The sequence below is a fragment of the Lagenorhynchus albirostris genome, chromosome 3 (genome assembly GCF_949774975.1).
Source record: "Lagenorhynchus albirostris chromosome 3, mLagAlb1.1, whole genome shotgun sequence".
Taxonomy (NCBI): domain Eukaryota; kingdom Metazoa; phylum Chordata; class Mammalia; order Artiodactyla; family Delphinidae; genus Lagenorhynchus; species Lagenorhynchus albirostris.
Window position 1 is genome coordinate 132,934,803 of NC_083097.1, and position 20,454 is coordinate 132,955,256.

A 20,454-nucleotide genomic window follows, 5' to 3' on the forward strand; every position below is an offset into this window, starting at 1 on the left:
CAAGTGGTCATTTCTTACAATTTCCAAACACTACCATGTTTTCCTTAGTGAATCTCACATTTGGTACCAGTGGTGGTGTCTAGAAGGAAACAGATGCACTACATTCTGATTCACAGCCTTTCCCAAATGAACCAAGAGTGTTATTACTATTTTCATAGAAAGTACATAGATAATCATTCAGCAATTGGACAGGTTTCTTCCTCCAAAGAGATTTCTTATTATTAATGACTAATACATGCCAGATGATCTATAATTAATATGATTACCTAGAAATGCCTGAGACTACTAATGCAGTAATTCTAAAAGTAATTTATAAGAATAAAACTGTGTATAATGTGTAAACTCGTGCCATTCCCACCTTAACTGAAGACTGAGGTGTATGAGCTGAAGCATTCTGATCTGGACTTGCTTTGTCCCCTGTGTAATGTGCTGCTGCTCCAAGATCAATGGTTTTGGAAGGATTTGCTGTGCGCTTGTGTCTTGTGGTGGTGGTCTCTGTGGCCTGTGTGATATGGATATGTTTTGTCGTCACAGTCTCCTCTTCATCTTTGAATTCACCTTTGGGAGATCTGCCTCTTCTTGCTTTCTTTTCCTCATCACTGTCACTAAAAGATATTAAAAAAGAAAGAAAATAATAAGACTAGGGATTACTTTAAAATGGAGCCCTCAGTGATTTGAGCTAAAGAATTTCAAATGCAGTAACTCCAAAATTCCATACTTTGACTATTTGACAGGGATCAAGAGAATGTTATCTAAGCTATCTGAATAATCATATGTATGCACTGGGGAGCGGAAGTGGGAACCCATCAAATTCCCCAGGTAAGTCTAAAATACTGCTACAAAAAAGTATTTACATAAATGTGTACAAATAAAAAAGCCTGAAATAATTCAAGTGCTTATTTATTATAGATTTAAAGCTTAATTTAAAAATAAAATAGCAGGGTTATTCTCATATCAGAATCAATTGATTAGAGTCTAGGAGCTCAAATAGCTGCATTTGATAACCATTTTCTTGAAATGGACTGTGCAACAACTACAGTTCCATTTATATAACATGATTCTGTCACTCTCATATACTAATGCAAATATATAATAAAATACTATAATTTCGATGGATATCTTTTAAATATTTATCCTATCTGCATTCAAATGATTAAACTCTCATCTGTAAATGCAGAAAAATGAGGTAATGCACTTTACAAGAACTGTGCTCTATTTTACTATATAGAATCGCGAGATCAAACTTTCACAAAACTAAGAAAACTGCTTTACAGAACATTTAAATATATTTAAAATATTTTAGAAGAATTCCTTTTCAGGCACATTCAAAGATTTTTTCTTCTTCTTAACATGCGAAAGGAAAAAAATACAGAACGAGTAAAAGAACTGTGTTTTTCATATGCCCCAAATTAAATATGTCAGTACTAGTGTGCTCTCCAGTAATGACGCATTGGGTTTTTTTTTCTGGTGCAAGTAGGACAGAGAGAGAAATTGCCTGAAATACGTTCCATTACCTATTATTTCTTAATTTAAAGAGTAGGTGGTTTAAATTATAAATATTCTGAAGTAAAATACTTAAAATTCTCCTTAAAACTATGACTATTATTACTGATGCAATTTAACTTGGACTAATCTAAAGCAATTTCTACTTAAATATAAATCAATTTGGAACCTGTATAAATCAAGAATCAAGAAGAATGGCTTCCCACACTGAGCAAAGGGGTTAAATGTATTTTTATCTACAAACATTTTAGGGAATCTACAAGTTCTGATCAAGTGTTCAAAACCCCTTGTCACTTACTAATTTCTCAGCAATAAATGACCTAAAAATTACCACCATCAGTCCTATATCTAAGACTGAAACTTCTTACCTTTCTGATGTCCAATTTGATTATAGTGCAAGGTAATTTCTTTACAAGGTGAGAATATAAACCTTACTAGCACACAATGAAATGAAAGCTTCAGATATGATCAGTGTTCAAGAATTCCTGAATCTAATAATGAGCTATTAAGTCTAAAATTCTGATAACATGCCAGATAGGTCCCATGCAACTTTGTCTAAAAATCTATTCTTCTCTCACATATACTCCAAGATGTAAGTCCCTGGTTTGCTCTTTAGTTACTAAAACAAATAACATACACTACATTTTCACTCTTTTAAACCTGAATATATAAAAGATTTAGGAACTCTAGCAGATCCTGTCTTAGAGGCAAATGTACAAAAGAAAAAATCAAGGAAGAAACAAAACAAAAAAAAAAGAATAGGAAGACAAAGCAAGTAAAGAAAAATTGTGGGTGGAGGGCAAAGAAGAGAAAACAAAACAAGAAGGTACATAGTTAGATTTCTAACCAGCCTACCTACCTGATTCCCATACTTCTTCAGGAAATAGCAACAGAATATGTGGCCACTATGTTTTCTAAGTCAAACCAAAAGTGTGAACACAAAGGCCACAAGAACATTAAAGAGGGAAAAACAGCACAGAGTATTTGAGGTAGGCATCGTTTTCCATAGTTTAGTTATTTTTTATTACCATATGCATACACCTTCAGTATAAAAGAGCTAAAAATATAGTTGTAAAATATATTCAAAGTATTAAAAATAAATTCTGGTTCTTCAAAGGTCATATTCCAGAAACAGACAGGAATTCCACAGATTTAATAAATATGGAAACGTAATGAGAAGACACTAAAATATTTTAGAATCTGAATAGTTTCAAAATTATTATTTTTATTTCTTTTTAATGACCCCTAAATCTGAACTGTTAAGATTTTTTTATAAGAGAAAAAGAGATGGTACTTAGTTACAAGAACTCACTTGAAGTTTTGGTTGCATCTCTGCATTACTTTAGGCAAGTTCCACACAGCCTGACTGGGCTTCAGTTCTTACTCCCCAAAAATAATGGTAAAATCCTTGCTCTAGACTATCTAATAGAGATACAGTGAGGCACAAATGACAAAGATCTTATAAAACTTGCTTTGCAAATTAAGTGCTACATATATTGCCCTTATAACTGGCAGAAAAACTAGTTAATAGCTATATTGGTAGGTAAGAAAAAGTGAATGCTAAAAGGTTCCTAGTACTGTTCTATGTAAAACTAAATACAAATACCCCACCATTAGAAAATGTAATCTATGAAAATATAGGTCATACTCGAAAACATTTTAGTCCAAATATCCATCTGGAGTTTTTTTTTTCTGGTATAAACTGACACAGAATCTTAATGAAATGTCACAGGAAGAATTTTCAAACCCCTAACTTTTGTTTAAATCTAATAAAATAATAAACTTCATTATCCCTCAGCAATACCTTAGATCCCTGGATCATCAGATGCCCAACTGCAAAATAAGCTATCAAAGTTCTTACTGGGAAAAAAAATTCCAATAAATAGCCTGAATAAAAACATACAGGAAATGTGATCAATTTTAGAAATAAATGGACACAGACAAGGAAAGTGTGTCAATACTAAATGCAAATGTCTGACACAGCATCTTATAAACAGCTGCACTGTATATATGTGTGTGTAAATACACACACACACACTATATATATGTATAAATCAGCAGCAAATATACTAAAAATGGAACAATACAGTGAAAATTCGCATGACCTGGGAATTCCCTGGCGGTCCAGTGGTTAGGACTTGGCACTTTCACTGCCATGGTCTCGGTTCAATCCCTCGTCAGGGAACTAGATTAGCCTGCCCCCATGCAAGGCTGACATGCAAATTCATGAATTTTTCCATATTTTTGCACAAGGCATTTTTAGGGGAGTGAAACTACTCTGTATGGTTCTGTAATGGTGGATACTATGCATTTGTCAACTATACAACACAGTAAACCCTAATGCAAACTGAAGAGTTTAGTTAATAATATTGGTTATCAATTGTTAATAAATGTACCACACTAATGCAAGATGTTAATAACAGGAGAAACCGTGTGTGTGTGCATGCATTCTTGCACTCGGAGAGGTGGGGTTATGCAGCAACTCCCTGTACTTTATGCACAATTTTTCTGTGAAGCTAAAATTGCTCTAAAAAATAAATTAAAGAAACAAACAAATAAAGCTGAATTTCAGATAATGCCAACACCCAAAACAAATAAAAAAACCCAAGACCCAGCTATGTCAATTTAGTTCCCTTTCCAAGAGACCCAGGAGACAAAGTGTTAATAATACCTGCATCTTTCTGGAGAGTCTTCTCTATCTTTCCTCCGGAACTTGCTGATGGTGTCGTCAATTGTGCTTCCAATTTTATCACTCAGTTCACCTAATTTATCACTGAATGGAAAAGCACTCTTGCTTTTATCCCAGTCCTCATCCCATTTTGATTTAGGCTCAGGATCATATCGTTCACCTATATAAAGCATTAAAAAAAAGAAGCAACTCTAAGGACATTAAATTCAAAAGGTGTCTATAGTCCTTATTTCTGAAACTTTTCCTCATAATAAAATAGTTTTCAAAGGAAAACAGAAAGCTCCCACAGTGCTGAATCAACACAATTGCAGCAAGGCACAGCATGTAGTGCCAGTCATTAAGTGGCAGGAATGCAGATTCAAAAGCTTTTGTTTATGAAAACTAACACAACCTTAATGCACAGCACAGCATATCAGGAAGTTCTTAAGGGCTGCTGAAAGGAGTAGAGGAAAACACAAAAACCAACACGAGCTATATAAGCAAAAGAGAAATGGAAATCTTTTGTTTTCACAAAAGTCACTTAATGCATTATATTTCATTCCCATTTCTTAATGGTTTTTCAATTATTAGAAAAGCACTGGACAGCAACAATCTCTTACAAAACACAAACTACAGGAAACACTACTCTGAATGCTACATATCCCAATATACTGTAAAGACTCATAACTGTCATTCTTTACCATCAAACTAGAAAAATAAATGTAATTCATGGCATGGGAAAGCATCCTTCAATTATTTTAAAAAGAAAAGAATATTCTAACTACCAAAAACTATACAGACTAGAATCATGAAATATGCTCAAGCAGTTCAGAACAGTGATGATCTATTCAAACACCAAGTCCAAACATTATGCTGGGACTGGCAAAACCTAGGGAGCCTCTGTGTGAATTTGATAATGGAGATAGTAGATCACTGGCAGTGAAAAAAAGCCCCCAAATGTCAAGATTTGTTTTAGTCCTTGACTTTGAGGGCCTAAAGAAGAGACAGGAATTACAGGCGCTAAATGGACCCTTTTCCATTTTCATGTCCAAACTCAACAAAAGAGGCAAGAGTACAAGGTGCAGAAAAATCATGCGTGGTTAAAAAGAAGACCGAAAATTAAGGCAGGGTGAGGAGAAAAAGGAAGATCAATGAGAAACAGCAAAATAATCAAAAGGTGGATAACTGAGCTTTTGTTTAAACTTTGGTTAACAAGTTCTGATGGCATACATGCCCTTTGGAGATCGAACAAAACCATTTTGCTGAATTACTCAGTAAAACTGCAAAGCCAAAATTTTCTGTGAGAGTTTGAGGATTTAAAAATACGTCTACTAAATCTGAAAGTGACCACCAACTTAAAGAGAACATGAAAAAAATGTTTTCTAGACAAAATTTAAGCCAGGATGGTATTATAAAAATGAATGGCTCTCCAACAATGTATATGTACACTTCAATAACAATGTGATGAACTAGACTTTGAAAAGAAACAAATTTACAGGATAAATGAAAGCAGGTGAAAACTAAATTAGCACGGTGGACATCATACTAAATGAGTGCCAGAGATACTGGATATTGGCAAAACATTATCTAATGTCAAAATAAAAAACATGTAAAATAGTTAAAGTTGATTAAGTCTCTGAATAATATATATAACATTAAAAATAATTTATAAAAGAAGGCAATGCACAGGACATTCAACTCTATCTCTAATGCAGATGATGTAATTAGTTCACTCTAAGTCTAAAAACTTACTCAATTGTCTAAATTTATCTAATTATATATTGTGCTGATTAAAAAAAGGACTACTAGCAAGTAGAATGAGGAAAGGAGTGGCGAACAGCTCTTTCTACTCAAAAACACATTAAACTGCTAAAGCTACTTTGAAAAATCTAAAGAATAAAATATTTACTTGGGTAAATAATTGAAAGACTTCTTACTCCCCTAAACAAATAAAAACTCCAAAACATATTTATGTGATTTATTTAAGAGAAACATTTTTGCCCAATTCAAGAACTGACTTAAATGTGATATGGGACATTAAAAAAAGGAATTTTTCTGCTGTTAGAAACATTAACCAATTAAGTGCAGTATTTTTAATTTGAGGGCAAGAAAGCAGAGGAGAAAAGGAGCGAAGACATTTTATAGATACTCGCAAGGTAAGAAACAGAAAATTTTTACACAGTTACAATGAAGGAGTTACGAGATCTCAGTATAATTCAAATATAAACAAACTTAGATATGGTTGGGGGGCAGTTAGAGATCCCCAATATGCAGCGGCTAAGTATACGTGGCACTGGCCTGTCTGTGTATATACAAAATGACAATGGACTGTCAGTGTTCAGAGAAGACAGAACGAGTCCAAAGGAACATGAAAGAGAGTTCTTATTTTCTGTATCTGTTTCAAGCACCTGCCTAGTGATCTATTTTAGGAAAGCCATATTATTACATTAAAAATAAACATGAGAGATGAATGTTCTAGCTGTTCTTAAATATGTTAGGAACAATACAGTGTAGGCCTAGATGAAAAACTGATGGTATTGTCAGTTACCTTTTTCTAGATCAAATTAACGCAGTGCTTAATTAAGGGAACAGACTCAGGATGGACTAAACTGTAGCTCTATTTTTGGCCAAAAATAGAACTAAACTGGTTTTGAATTAGGAGGATGAATCTCTTCATCAAAACTTTTTTTTTAATGCTCTACATGGTAAGTTACAGAAATCCTTTTTTTCCTTAGAATGGGAACCCCAAGAGGAAAGGGCATATATCTATTTTATTCTCTGTATGTCAACTCAAAGTTTCGTCATTCAATAATGCTTAATGGTTAAAATCATATTCTTGAAACACAAAAGTAAAAAATAGAAAGATTCCTAAGATCCACAGGAGCCAAAATGAGTATTACATATATCTCAGTATTGTATGTATTCAAAATAGCATTTTTGTCTCCTGTATTTCAATGATTCTTAAAATACACCCAAGAAGCTAAACTGATGCTTAGGTGCCAGTCTGTCTTTGATACTCACTGTATCTGAATCCTCCAACACTGTCTGAGGAAACCCCAACATATTTGTCTTTGTTCTTCTTTGCTTTCTTTCGCTCTTCACGAAGCCTGTCATCATCCTGGGCAAATTCAACCAATTCTTTCACCTTCTGGCGAATATTTATACCTTGATCCTTGCCATGCTCATCTGTGAGGATGGTAAGGGAGAAACAAAACCTTAAGAATTCAGTTAATATGTATCAAACTCTTTAACACACACAAAAAAGACATGAAAATTTCAACACAAGAAACCAACTTCAATATTTTAAAGTGAATAAAAAGAGGCAAATTGTGTTACTGAATTTTGTCATTTCCTCATCAAATCCTAAGTCTTGAGATGCAATTTTGGCTTATAAGAGAGTGCAAAGATGAACTAAAAAGGACCACAGATAACAGTTCTATGCAAAATCAATTAAAGATCCACTAAAAAGGATTACTAACAATAACCATACAAAATGGACTAATATCCAAAAATGTTATTTTCTTTTTCTATGGTATTTTAACAAAACAAAACAAAACGTACATTTTAATGACTGAAAAGCACCCAAACGCCTTCGTCTCCCCAATACAAGTTTGGAAAACACTAATTACCAGGATTTAGTGTAGCTGAAAAACTGAATTTTTAAAATGCTTTCAACTGGGGTATGCTACAAAATGAAATGTGGTTCATTCTGTATCCTCTTTCACATTCAAAACACACTCTGGCCTTGCTGCCTTTGCACAGTAAATATTATTTGGTGGGAGGAAAAAAAACCCCCAGCTTCAAACAGATGTGTGTGTTTTGGAGCTCTAACCTTTTCTTCCCATATGATTAAAGCTATTCCTTTATGGACACCACAGGGGACCAGTCTCCAGTGCATATTTTAATATAAACCCGAACACTCATGTTGTGTTGGTTCTGTTGTTATTAGCCAGTATTTTCTGCAAGTTCTTGTCTTCACTAATTAATACTCTAGGGCCCCACGTCTTGGATTCTGCACTCGTCACACAACCAGCAACAGTCACATTCTAATTAGAGCGGAGAAGCTTCTAAGCTGGTTCAGGTGACTGACAACTCCAACTACTGTTTTAATTTGCTTATAGGTTTTTCCATTGCTCACCTACAAAGTGGTAATTTTCCAGGGATCGCAAATCATAAATGTGTTCTCTGGCACTTGTAACAACACGCTCTGATCCATTCCTTATGAGGTAAGCTAGGAGCAGCAATGACTGTAAAAATACAAAGCACCAAATGAGATTTAATGAAATAAATTCTGGTACAGCTCTGGTAAATGGCTAAAAAAAAAAAATTCTAACATTAGCAAATAAATAATCTTTGTGTGCGTATGTGTATGTGGGTTCTTTACCTTACATTAGACTTTAAAAGTACCTTTAAACACTCTTATTATCAATTTAAAGTTCCTCTTATACCAAGCATACTAAGTAATTATAAACTGTCCACTGGATACACGTGTCAAAAGATTAAAAAAAAAACTTAGATGTTAAATATCTGAATGTATGATATAAATGAACACTAAGCTTTTTAGAAAGCTGGTTCAGTTTTAGTGTTAGAAGCATCAGTTTAAAGAGAACAATTATTTGGTAATTATATGACCTCACAGCATTTTTCCCCAGATAAAATTTAATTTGGGAGGTTTATAATGTGGCTTTTGTTTAAAAAACTTGCTGCTTGCTTTGGAAAATATATTTTCTGCTAAAAAGGTGATTTATGCTGACACGTAAAAAAAAAGAATCAAAGAAAAAAAAAAACTCGCTGCCAACAAATATGAGAAAAGAATGTTTACGGGATTTCTTTTTGAAGTGATGAAAATGTTCTGGTTTAGACATTAGTAACTACTACACAACTTTGTGAATGCACTAAAAACCAATGAATTATGAATTCTGAACTTAACTTTGTTTGGAACAAACCTCACATAAAGATGATTAGATCTATGAAAATCTAGTTAGGTTGAAGAAATTGAGGGGCAAAAAACCCTCATTCTACCAGGAGTTTATTCGTTAAAAAAGTAGTTTACCCAAGAATTATTAAAACAAACAAAAAGCTCTAATTTAAAAAAATTAATTTATAGAAATTTAAACTATTTCATCACTACTACTGTATAAGCTAAAGGAATGACAGTGAATGTTTTCAGAGACAAACAACATCAAAAACATGGAACTAAATAAAGCATTGATTTTCAATACTGAAAGCCAGAAACGTTGCTTTCAAAGTTTCAAATATAAATATAATAACACCATTTTGGAAAGCACAGAAAAACTTTCTGAGCAGCAAGAAAATATCGTGGGGATGGAAGAACAGATTACTATCTTGTTTTAGAATTCTACATTATATGATGAGATCAGTATTAAATGAAAGGAATCTAACAAAAGAGTACATATTTGCAAATTTTAAAAAGTTAGAATTTTAATGCTTTAGAATCTCCTGTTATACTTAAATTTAACACATATTTTTGGTGTACAATACTGTAATAATACTGGCAAATTTTTATGTAGAGATGACAAAGCATATTAGAGGGTGGTTTTCATCTTAATTGCTCATACACTAAACATGCATACTACTATAGATTCATTACTTTCGATATGGACAAATATATGAAGAGTGGTTTATGGTGACTAGAAAACAGAACACAAACAGCAAATCTACTTCTTTTACCTGTTTTAGAATATTCTATTCTAGGATTCAACATCCTTCATAATCACTTATGTATGTACACCTTAAAACTTCAAGCATTTGTCTTCAACATGTCAAATAATAAATACAGACTAAAACCCATACCTTATAAACTCTTCTCCAATTTTTTTTGTTGTCTTTTAACATTCGTGACCAAAGCATGTTCATAAGTTCTGGAAATTGTTCGTACATAAATGTAGCCCTGAAAAAAGAATAATTTTCCTTAAGAGTTTGCAGTGTGTTAATTCTGACAGTAGATGGCAGGCTTGTTCTGTGTTTTCCTAAAGAGCTTTAAAAAATTAATAAGCTTAATTCAAAAAACTTTAGATATGCTTCCTTAAAAATGTCTTTCTTATATTTTATACAATATTGAGCACATTCATAAGTCCCACTAATTAATATCATATTTTACAAGCCCTTCATTCACTGGCGTAATCGTCCAGATGTTCATCAGGAAAGAATTTTCCTAGCTTTAAGTCATTTTATATGCATTTGTCAAAATTTTAACAAAGTTTGTCTAAACTTCATTGAAAAAGAAAAATTTTGTTTTACTTTTCTGAGCTAATATCTAAGGGGAATGGTTCCTCTGTAAAACTTCCCCCACTAATATATGAATGATTATATGCAAAATTTATATCTGGCAGCTAAACAGTTTAAAACTGAAAGCAAATTTCACATTTCTGGGTGAAGATAGCTGCATTCTTTCTGCACTGCTGAGTCAAATTATCACTTACTTGGCAATCTCTCCCATGAGTTGCCCAGAAGGTCCCCAAGGATCGTCATTCGTTGCTTCTCGAACCTTAGACTCTATCTCTGAATAATTCATAACCACATTGGTGCTGCAGAGAAAAAAAATGCATGCACATACGCACAAAGATTAGCATCAAAACTGAGAAACACATGAAAACTTAATAATGACACTACTGGGTGTCCTAATGAGATACCTCTACAGGGTGGGAAAGAAAACATCTTTTGTGCACAAGCTACCCTGAGGACACTATATAACACATTTAAGTTATCTTTAAGAAGATTTTACTATTCCATTAGGCTTCAAGAATACAGATGAGAGATTACATTAGAGCTGGCATAAGTCCAGTAAAAAATGGCTTTAGGTCAAATTAAAAAGGAAATTGAACATGCTACAGTCTATTATAAAGCTAAGTTGTCATTTTGCTGACGAGACCTGGTTTACATGCAGTCTTAGGTTTCCTGTTCACAGAAATTCTTTAATGAGCAAAATTATATAAAAGCTAAATGTTATTTATACTGTATAAAAAAAGCAATGAAAAATCAAAGATAAGTCTAAAGATGTTTAGAACCACTATGAACATTTAACTGTAGTCCTTGTCTTCTTTCACTTACTGTACCACATGTGTTTTCTATGTCACTGTGTAGTCACTGTAACCCTCAGTGGTTGTTTTTTTTTTAAATTAATTAATTTATATTTTGGCTGTGCTGCACAGCATGTGGGATCTTAGTTTCCCAACCAGGGACCGAACCCGTGCCCCTGCGGTGGTAGAAGCGCAGAGTCTTAACCACTGGACCGCCAGGGAAGTCTCAGCCCTCATTTCTAATGGCTACATAATATTCCATCTGGAGACTGTATGATAATGTATTTAACTTTCACTTAAGACTTCAGCAGTGGTCAAGAACATGGATTCTAGGAGTCAGAAAGATCTGACTCCAATTAACTTACGTTGTGATCTTTGGCAAAATTATTTTGTGGGCTGGCCAAAAAATTCGTTCGGGTTTTTCCCATAAGATCTTGCAGAAAAATCTGAACGAACTTTTTGGCCAACCCAATACTTCTCTTAATGTTTCCTCAAATGTAAAATGGGAATAAGGAAGAAAACTACTACTATCTCAAAGGGTAACATATCAAATGATACACAATGGTACAGTGTCTGACATATATAGGAAGTGCTCAATAAAAGTTAGCTATTATTATTAGAGATAATATCACCTATTAGAATTTAAAAATATCAATATTAAGTAATATTTTTATAAGAAAGAACTAAATTTGAAAAGAATACCTTACAATTAAGAGATGAGATGGCAAAATGTGTGGTTGTTAAAAAAGAATTTCTCATGCTTATATGGATTGAAGAATTCAAAGACATTCTGAGGAATACATACTATGGAAATGTGACATATTATAGTAGTACTCATTTGACATGTAACACTCCAATTATTACTGAACAATTGTTATAACAGATGCCTGTAAATATGGTAATTCAAATCTTCCACTTAAAATTGAGTTTTAGAAATAGTGAAAAAGTAAGAATTTGGTAACTCTTATTAGTTATATCTACCCCACTTATGCTGTACGGTTTTTCAGTCATCAAAAAGTTGTTTTAAATAAGGAAGGTTTGATTATAATTGGCACTCGAATCTCTCAAATATAAATTTCAAATTTATTACAAATACTTCAATTAATAAACAGTTCAAATTTTAAAGGAACCATTATGCATATATATGACTTGACAAATCACAGAATAAATATGGCTTCTAGATTTACATTCAGAATACTGTTCTATTAAGGTAGAAAAGCGAAATCCTATTACTTTCTTTCTCCTAAAATATCAACTGTTTGATAACAAATACAAATTATTTCCATGGCACTAAAATAAATCCCTGGTCTCCACTGCCTCCTTCAAAATTTAAGACTATTAATGAATGGATTTTTATAAAAACCCTATAATCATTCTATTAAAAATTTTATGTATAAATATAAAGAAATAGTAACTTCTTTTCTAATTTTGTTAACAACTGAATCAAAATAAAATTAAGGCGGGCAATGACACATTTGCAATTTAAGATGCCACAAAATAATGGATTTCAAAATGCTGTTGTTTATCTTACTGGCTGAAGAATGCACGGCTTAGGCAGTTAAAAGTGTAGCTGTGGGAATGAACAATAGCAATTAGAATTATAATTCATCCAAGCATTTCATGACCAAGAATGCACTTGAAATTGTTTGCACTGTTTAATTTGTTGGAGAACAAGATGAAGAGTTAATCTCTAGCTCATGTACATGAAATATTTTTACTAGAGCCTTCATAAATGCTGTAGCTTTCCGAACACTACTTTCCTTGTTCAAGCTACAAAAACCCATGGGTCAAATGAGAAAGGTCCTGTTTCCCTAACCCTTCGCAAGATTCTTAGCTGAAGGCCTATATGTGTTTGAGTGCTGTGTGTTTAAGAGGAAGAGGTGGCAGAGTGCCAATAGCTTAAGAATCTCCCTATTTCCTTGGTTGAGAAACAATGGGAACTATGTAAAAGGACAGCTTGCCATTAAACACACAACATAAAATATAAAATGGCAACAACATGGAAAACTATGGCAACAATAGTAACAAAAAGTAACAAAGTTAGAACACCTCCATGAAGATTATCAGGCTCTATTTTAAAACCATTTTCTAACAATACCGCTGCTTTCCAGAAACTGGAATGCTCAAGATGAGATCCGATGGCATAAAGAATTCCAAAGCAAAGTATTTTTAAGCTGCACTTAATTCAGAAACAAATATAAACTAAAACAAAACAACACTGTATAGTTTGGCCTTATTCCAGGTCATTTAAAAATAACTGTTTCTAAAAAGGTAGAAATGGCATTTTGATCCTTCCTTTCCCATGTTTTCTACTGCCCTCAATCCACACCCTACCCATAATTCCAGTGCCCTTTTTAAGAAAGGAAAATAACTCCTCCCCTCTCCCCCAAAAAAGAAAAGTTAAAAAAAAAAAGTTATGTCCAGATGTGAAAGGAAAAAACATTCAGCTTAATTCCTAAAACTTCTTATGATTGACACAAATGTTTTAAAATGGATAATTCAGACACTAGAGGGGGATCTCTCATCAGTTTTTTAAAACACACAAAATTCAGACAAAGGTCAAGGATCTGTTCTGCAAACAAAATTAAAGGAAATTACCAGGGAGTGACCAGAGTGAAAAATATAAGCAGCTGCTCATGTTCTGAAGATTTTTACCTTAAAGTAATATTGAACCACTGCTTTTTTTTTTTTTTTTTTGCGGTACGCAGGCCTCTCACTGTTGTGGCCTCTCCCATTGCAGAGCACAGGCTCCGGACGCGCAGGCTCAGCAGCCATGGCTCACGGGCCCAGCCGCTCCGTGGCATGTGGGATCCTCCCGGACCAGGGCACGAACCCGTGTCCCCCGCATCGATCGGCAGGTGGACTCTCAACCACTGTGCCACCAGGGAAGCCCGAACCACTGCTTTTTTATAAGGATAAAATCCACAATTAAAATCAAACCACAGTGTTTTCACACACTTCACGTGTGCTCCTCACAGCACCCCAGCAACAGGCAGGTAGGACAGGACTAAGAGTCCCCAGAGAGAGTACTTAACTCTGCACTACCCAGCACTATGCACTCAGTTGGATTTTTAATGCTAACTACTAAAAGTTACCATCCTCAAGTCCTGTACACATGCTTCTATGGCTATATGAACACAGCCAATATAATAAGTCAAGGGTTGATTATTCAATTTGTTAATGATTAGTGTTCATTTGGGCCCTCCTCTTTATTCCCCATTTTCTGCTTGTATCACTGGTCACTACTGATAAATATCAAGTTATTTTACTCAGTAACAGTTTGGGTCCAGGTTTTAGAGGCAAAATTGGTTGAAAGTAAAAGCTAAAATGGAGCTTTACCTACAGATGGTCAGTGATTCTTCTAATCTGCATTAAGAATAATCAGTAAAATGACTGACAAGAAAAAACTTGAATAGTCTTATGGTATTTTTTTCCTGCCAAAAGTTCAAGAATATGCTTTGCTAAACAAAACGACAGACCAGGAGAAAAGGTAAAGTACAGGTATAATCCAGTCTTAACTGCTAACAAAGGAATACGAAAATTGAAACAGATTTAGTAAGAAGCCTTTTTCCTAGCCTGCCTTTTAAATTTTACTTCTTTCTAAACAAAATGGAATCAAATGGGTCTGTATTTTTAATATGGTTTCTTTTTGTTTGTTTGGGGTTTTTTTTTGCGATATTTGGGCTTCTCACTTGTTGTGGCCTCTCCCGTTGCGGAGCACAGGCTCCGGACGCGCAGGCTCAACAGGCATGGCTCAAGGGCCCAGCCGCTCCGCAGCATGTGGGATCTTCCCGGACCGGGGTACGAACCCGTGTCCCCTGCATCGGCAGGCGGACTCTCAACCACTGCGCCACCAGGGAAGCCCCTTCTTTTTGTTTTAAAGTTATTGTAAAGACTTTATTCATTCCGAGCTCAGGAAAAAATATTCAGCAGTATTTTCTATTAGATGGTTAAACTTGTGTTTTTTCATACGACCATCCACACTTACAAACACAGGAGAGTCAGAAAAACAGAGGCAGCAAGAGACGGAGACAAATACAGCATTCAAAGTAATGGCTTTAAATAATGTATTTTTTTTTCTTCAAACTGTGTTTTCTTTTTTTCTATATTTTCCAAAATTTCCCCTATGAACATTATATTGTAACCAAGGGAAAAGTATTAAAATGCCATTAAGAATACAAATCGAGTACTATATCATCATTAGCAACACTTTAACTATTTATAGGCAAATAAGCATCATGGTAGACCAAATTAGTATTATTTGTACTTCCAATGTCTTGTTATCAGGCTAGTAAGTGTAGCAAACTAGTAACTAAAATATATGTATACAAACTAAAATATGTATACCAAATGCTATGTGTGTAAAACCACAGGGGCAACTTAGGTACATAATATTGAAATTAATGTGATTAAAAAAAAACTGTATTAGGGAAGAATAATTCCCAACATTAAAATCTATATTTAAAAGTGACCTCTTGATCTTAATGCCACAGATTTCAGAAGATACTTTTACGATATAGGTAAAACTATTACGCTCCCTCTAAAAATATCAATCTTTAAGAAACTTTTTAAAAACAATAAAACACCCTTAAAATGAACAGTGAAAAAGACAGTTTTCTCAGGTAACAAATTACTTATGCCAGAAAAATCTGTTCCTTTTTAAAAATGTTTCTAACCAAAAGAGCAGAGAAACAGTTTTAAGAATACTTGCTCTAAAAGCTAGATAACGGACCATGTGACATTCATTTTTCATCAGGGGATGATGGTCTTCACCACATTACCCTTATCTGCAAGGTGAACATTTACAGGTTCAATACTCATACTGCTACCCATCCAAAAAAAAAAGCTTTTTCTTGATCTGAAAATGAAACACAAAGCAATGAATTATGTCTTAACACAAGCAATCGTTCAGTAGAAGAATTAATGTTGCTAAAGCAGATGTTATCATATTTGATTATACAGTAACATAGTTATATAGCTACAGTGCTAAAGCAAGGAAAAAACTACAGTACTCCATCCATATCATAAAAAGAAAACTAATGAAATATTGATAAGTACAGAAGAAGCAAATAACAAATCTGATGCTTGCCACTTTCTCTCTAGTGCTACCACACTGCCATTACTAGCAAAAGCCCCCCTACCAAAAAATAAATAATTTAAAAATTTGAGTGAAGAGAGAGGGAAAAATATTTAATAGCATCTCCTTAGTAGAGAACTTTAAATAAACTTACACTCAGGATCACATGACTAGTAAATAGCAATAGATGTCCAAATTTTGTTAGGCTTTCTAATTCTAATTAAATGTAGCCCATTTTCTATTATGCCATAATGCTCTAAAATCAGAGAATTAGTAGTATCATCTGAGCTAAAAGTCTACTAATTAATATATAAGATGACATCACAAATTGTGCTACTAAAAGAACTAAATGCTGAATTAATGTTTAAAAAGATATATTCTCGGTCATGGAAATTACATTTTCTTTGGTTTTAGTAAAATTAAAAACAAACTATCCAGCTGAAAAGAAGGAAATCAATGTACCCCCTCTTAAACATACATATTCTTAAAAGCAAGGTAAAGAAAACAGTTTAAATAGGAAAGAACTGAAATTGAAGACATCTAAAACCTGAGGCTCTCAACCATTCTTCTGCAGTAACAAGATTTCAGAAAAGAATAACCTGCTTACTTAAAAGAAAATACCCTATTTCAATCCACTTATAGGTATGTACTATGCTCATGTGCATATTATTTATGACTTCACCTATTTACACGGAGGACTGTGCTGGATTATGTACCTTCTGTTTTCTTCTTCACTTTTCAAGAGGGAACATTAAAATGCTAAATGCTACAATATTTAATTGCTACTTCTAAAAATAATCAACAAGAATATGCACTGAAATATTACACCTCTTCCTTTAGCTATCACAGTAAAAAAATAAATAAATAAACCCAAATAAATATTAAAGAGCAATCTGCTGCCAGGTTTTATTGAGGGAGGAAGGGGGCCCCATAGTCCTTTTTAAAGCTTCTAACTTTTAAAATATGACATTAAAACCATAGAAAATGTATTAATGTTCAAAACACCATTTTAATTGTTCCCTCCCCACCTATTATTATGAAAAGTACTCCTAACTGACATAACTATTTTTGAAATTCTAATTGTTTTAAGTTGTAAGAAAATTAAGGACTTTATACTCTTTTCTTAATCAAAAGCTATTCTCACATCAATTCTACTACCAAATTCTTTGATCCATTCTGAGTGATGCTGGCCTTCAATTTCAATAAATAGTTCAGACTAGTATTATCATGGGGTGGAGAAATGAACTATAGAATTTTAATCACCTGTGATGTTTTACTATTACTGAACACTGTTGATAGATATGGCTCAATATTCTTGTAATCTTAACTCAAAATTTTACACTGCATTTGTACTACTTACAGATAAAGTGGAAAGATAAATTGTACAAAATTGTTTTCTATAAAAGTATTTTTCATTCCGGGGGGGGGGCAAGGCAAACAGAGAGCAAAATAAACACTAAACACTACTCTGCAGGTAGAAGGAACTATAATAAACCCCTAGCATTCTTGAAAGATGAGCTGAAGACCTTTGTGTATCTTTAAAATTGTGAAAATAAAAATGTTAATGTAGACTCCTGACAATCTCCCAGATTCAATAAAAAATTAAAGTATCCTGTGCATATTATACTTCCTTAACACAGGGTAACCAATATTTAGATTCACTAGATTTTATTTCTTAGGTGAGAAACTTTTGCATGGCAGAACACTTTCCATACATTTCTTTTACTGATTCCATATGGATTTGATTGTGTCATCAGTCCAAGGTACTACCAAACCCTTAAATGTGTTCCTCTTTAAATACGCGTAAAACTTCTGTTTTCTGCCTGTGAATCATCATTTTCTTAGGCTCTGCCACATTCAATACCAGTACCAGAGGTTGGCTTTCTTTTGAGTCGTTTTTCACACACAAAAAGTTAAGGTGTTACCACAGCCCCAGAACTGGAGCATAACAGGGCTGAGCTGCAAGGTAGATGCCAGTGACTGGCTTATTAGCTAAGTGACTAATTCCCATACTGCAAGTCAGATTTGGATCATGACAAAATTATACATTATTTTCTGTTAACAAATCTTCTAAGATCTGTTATAAAAAGTCAAAACTCTGAACAGAAAAATCTATCAAGACTCTACCGTAATTTAGAAAGGAGAACGGTTACACAGTAGGAAATGTAATGTAAAAAAATTTTATCTAAGAACTTTTATCAGTAACTGACACCGGTTTATAACGTACTTTCTCTTCCCGTCTCTAAAAACAGCCATTACAGATTATCAGTATTCTAAATGATATCTTTATCTAAAGATTTCAAGCTTAAAAACCAGCATTCCAAATCTACATAATTTCACAATGTGCATTAAAAAAATACTTGGGCCCTTGCTTATGTAACAGTTTACCAAACATTCCATGAAAATTTCCAGTATTGATTCAGTATCAGTTTGCACAAGCCAAAATTAACCAGACCCACATCTAAAATTTCTGAGATTCCTAACTGACTTGTTCATCATTTAAGTATAAAGTAGTCCTAACATGTAACTAGCAGACATAATAAATCTTATGAATTTTCCCCCCCAAAACCCCCCCCCAGAAAAATCATTATTTTATGGTTTATGTAGAATTCAAGGTAAGGGTACATAAGATGAACAATCATTAAAGAAGTCAATACTCCAAATTTAATTTCAAATAGCAAACTTTATACCAGACTAGAATGTATACATAAATTGATCACTGGAAAGATAATTTACAGAAGCAGTAACTAAAATACCTCATTTTATATGAAAGATCATTAAATATTTATAGTCCAACATAAAGTCTTTTGGGAAACACTAGAAACCACATATAATTATTTCAATTTTCAAAAAATACAGGAATTGATCCAAAACAAAAAAATACTTAAATTGGGATAGTAGTTGGATTTCTGCCCCTCCAAGTCTGTCATTTAATTCATTTTTCCAAAAGGTACCAACCCCTTGATCACTATTAAGTGTGACTTAAACTGGCAACTTTTCAAGAAAATAGTTTAGTAATTTATGTAACAGATGTGCAAAGGAAAACTACATGGATGAGATAAGCCAAGAAAAACATCCTGATGTCCACAACTAAATTATGACCTGTGGGAGAAACTATAAAACTACTTCCCTTTCCTTACAACTTCAGTGGTTAGCAATAGCAAATTACATAACCCATTTTATAGCAGCCCTTATTCAGACATTAAAATGAGCCTTGACTCCAGGAACTGTTCCAAAACACAAGGGCCACACTAGAGGAAAACATTGCACATCTATGTATTTTCATGATCTGATTCATCTTTTATGGTTATTTTGTAGAAAAGCAAAGTAATATGTATATTAATTGATCAATAATTTATTAGAAATGAATAGGGCCCATATCTTGTCTCTGATCCTTGGACAAATCAACCACTGATGTGTCTCAGTTTCCTCATCTGAAAGGTAGTTCCTATGTATTACAGAGATTAAATGAAATGACATGTAAAGCATTTAGCACACATTGTTACTTTTCTGCCAGTATTTATCATTTTTAGTTTGAAGATATTCTTTATATGGCTCCTTAGAGTACACTGGTATTCATACTTATTACTTACCCATCTCATTCACTGCTGTGGGACTTTACAGTCATGGTAACTGGCAGCCTATCTGACCCCGGTGTGCACACTGAAATGAAGATTATTGTAACTATACAACAAGGCAGGATGGCTATTACTTAAAAATGGCCAAAGATCTGGAAATGAGTTTCACTAAGAGACAGGACAAGTATCAATACAAGCCCTAGCACAGAACTGCCATTTTATGCTTAACAGAGTTTGTATTTTGAAGTTCACTCTCCTTAATCTTGGTACACCACCAACCATGAGCTAGGTTTTTATTTTTACATTAAGCAGCAATTTCTCCTGTGGTGGTAATCTGACATCATCTGATAATGTCTCTAATTTTTTTGGATTCACTAAACTAACTCATAAATATCAGCTACTGAAGCCACACATCCCAAAGCAAATTACCCAAAAAACAAAGACTTTTAAGCTATTATAAGAAGAAACATATTTAGCATGAAGTTTATATCTACAATTTGGGGATACTGAAAAAGTTGCAGAATTCTGAGCTTCAAAGTACCAAAAATAAGGCCCATGTAACTCACTCCATGAGGTGTCTAGCTGAAC

General features: G+C 33.6%; 1 protein-coding gene and 1 pseudogene across 8 annotated transcripts in view; one reads left to right on the top strand and one right to left on the bottom strand.

Moving 5' to 3' along the window:
- Positions 1–20,454, bottom strand: part of CLINT1 (clathrin interactor 1) — a 64,992-nt gene that overhangs the window by 18,728 nt on the left and 25,810 nt on the right. For all 8 annotated transcript variants that reach the window (XM_060144134.1, XM_060144133.1, XM_060144128.1 and 5 more), the window contains 6 exons: positions 10,615–10,719; positions 9,986–10,082; positions 8,310–8,418; positions 7,193–7,357; positions 4,175–4,352; positions 359–605 (listed from right to left, as the gene is read on the bottom strand). In XM_060144134.1, the coding sequence (XP_060000117.1) occupies positions 359–605; positions 4,175–4,352; positions 7,193–7,357; positions 8,310–8,418; positions 9,986–10,082; positions 10,615–10,719 (901 nt within the window). The remainder of the gene's footprint in view (positions 1–358; positions 606–4,174; positions 4,353–7,192; positions 7,358–8,309; positions 8,419–9,985; positions 10,083–10,614; positions 10,720–20,454) is intronic.
- Positions 3,549–3,749, top strand: LOC132518920 (U6 spliceosomal RNA; annotated as a pseudogene).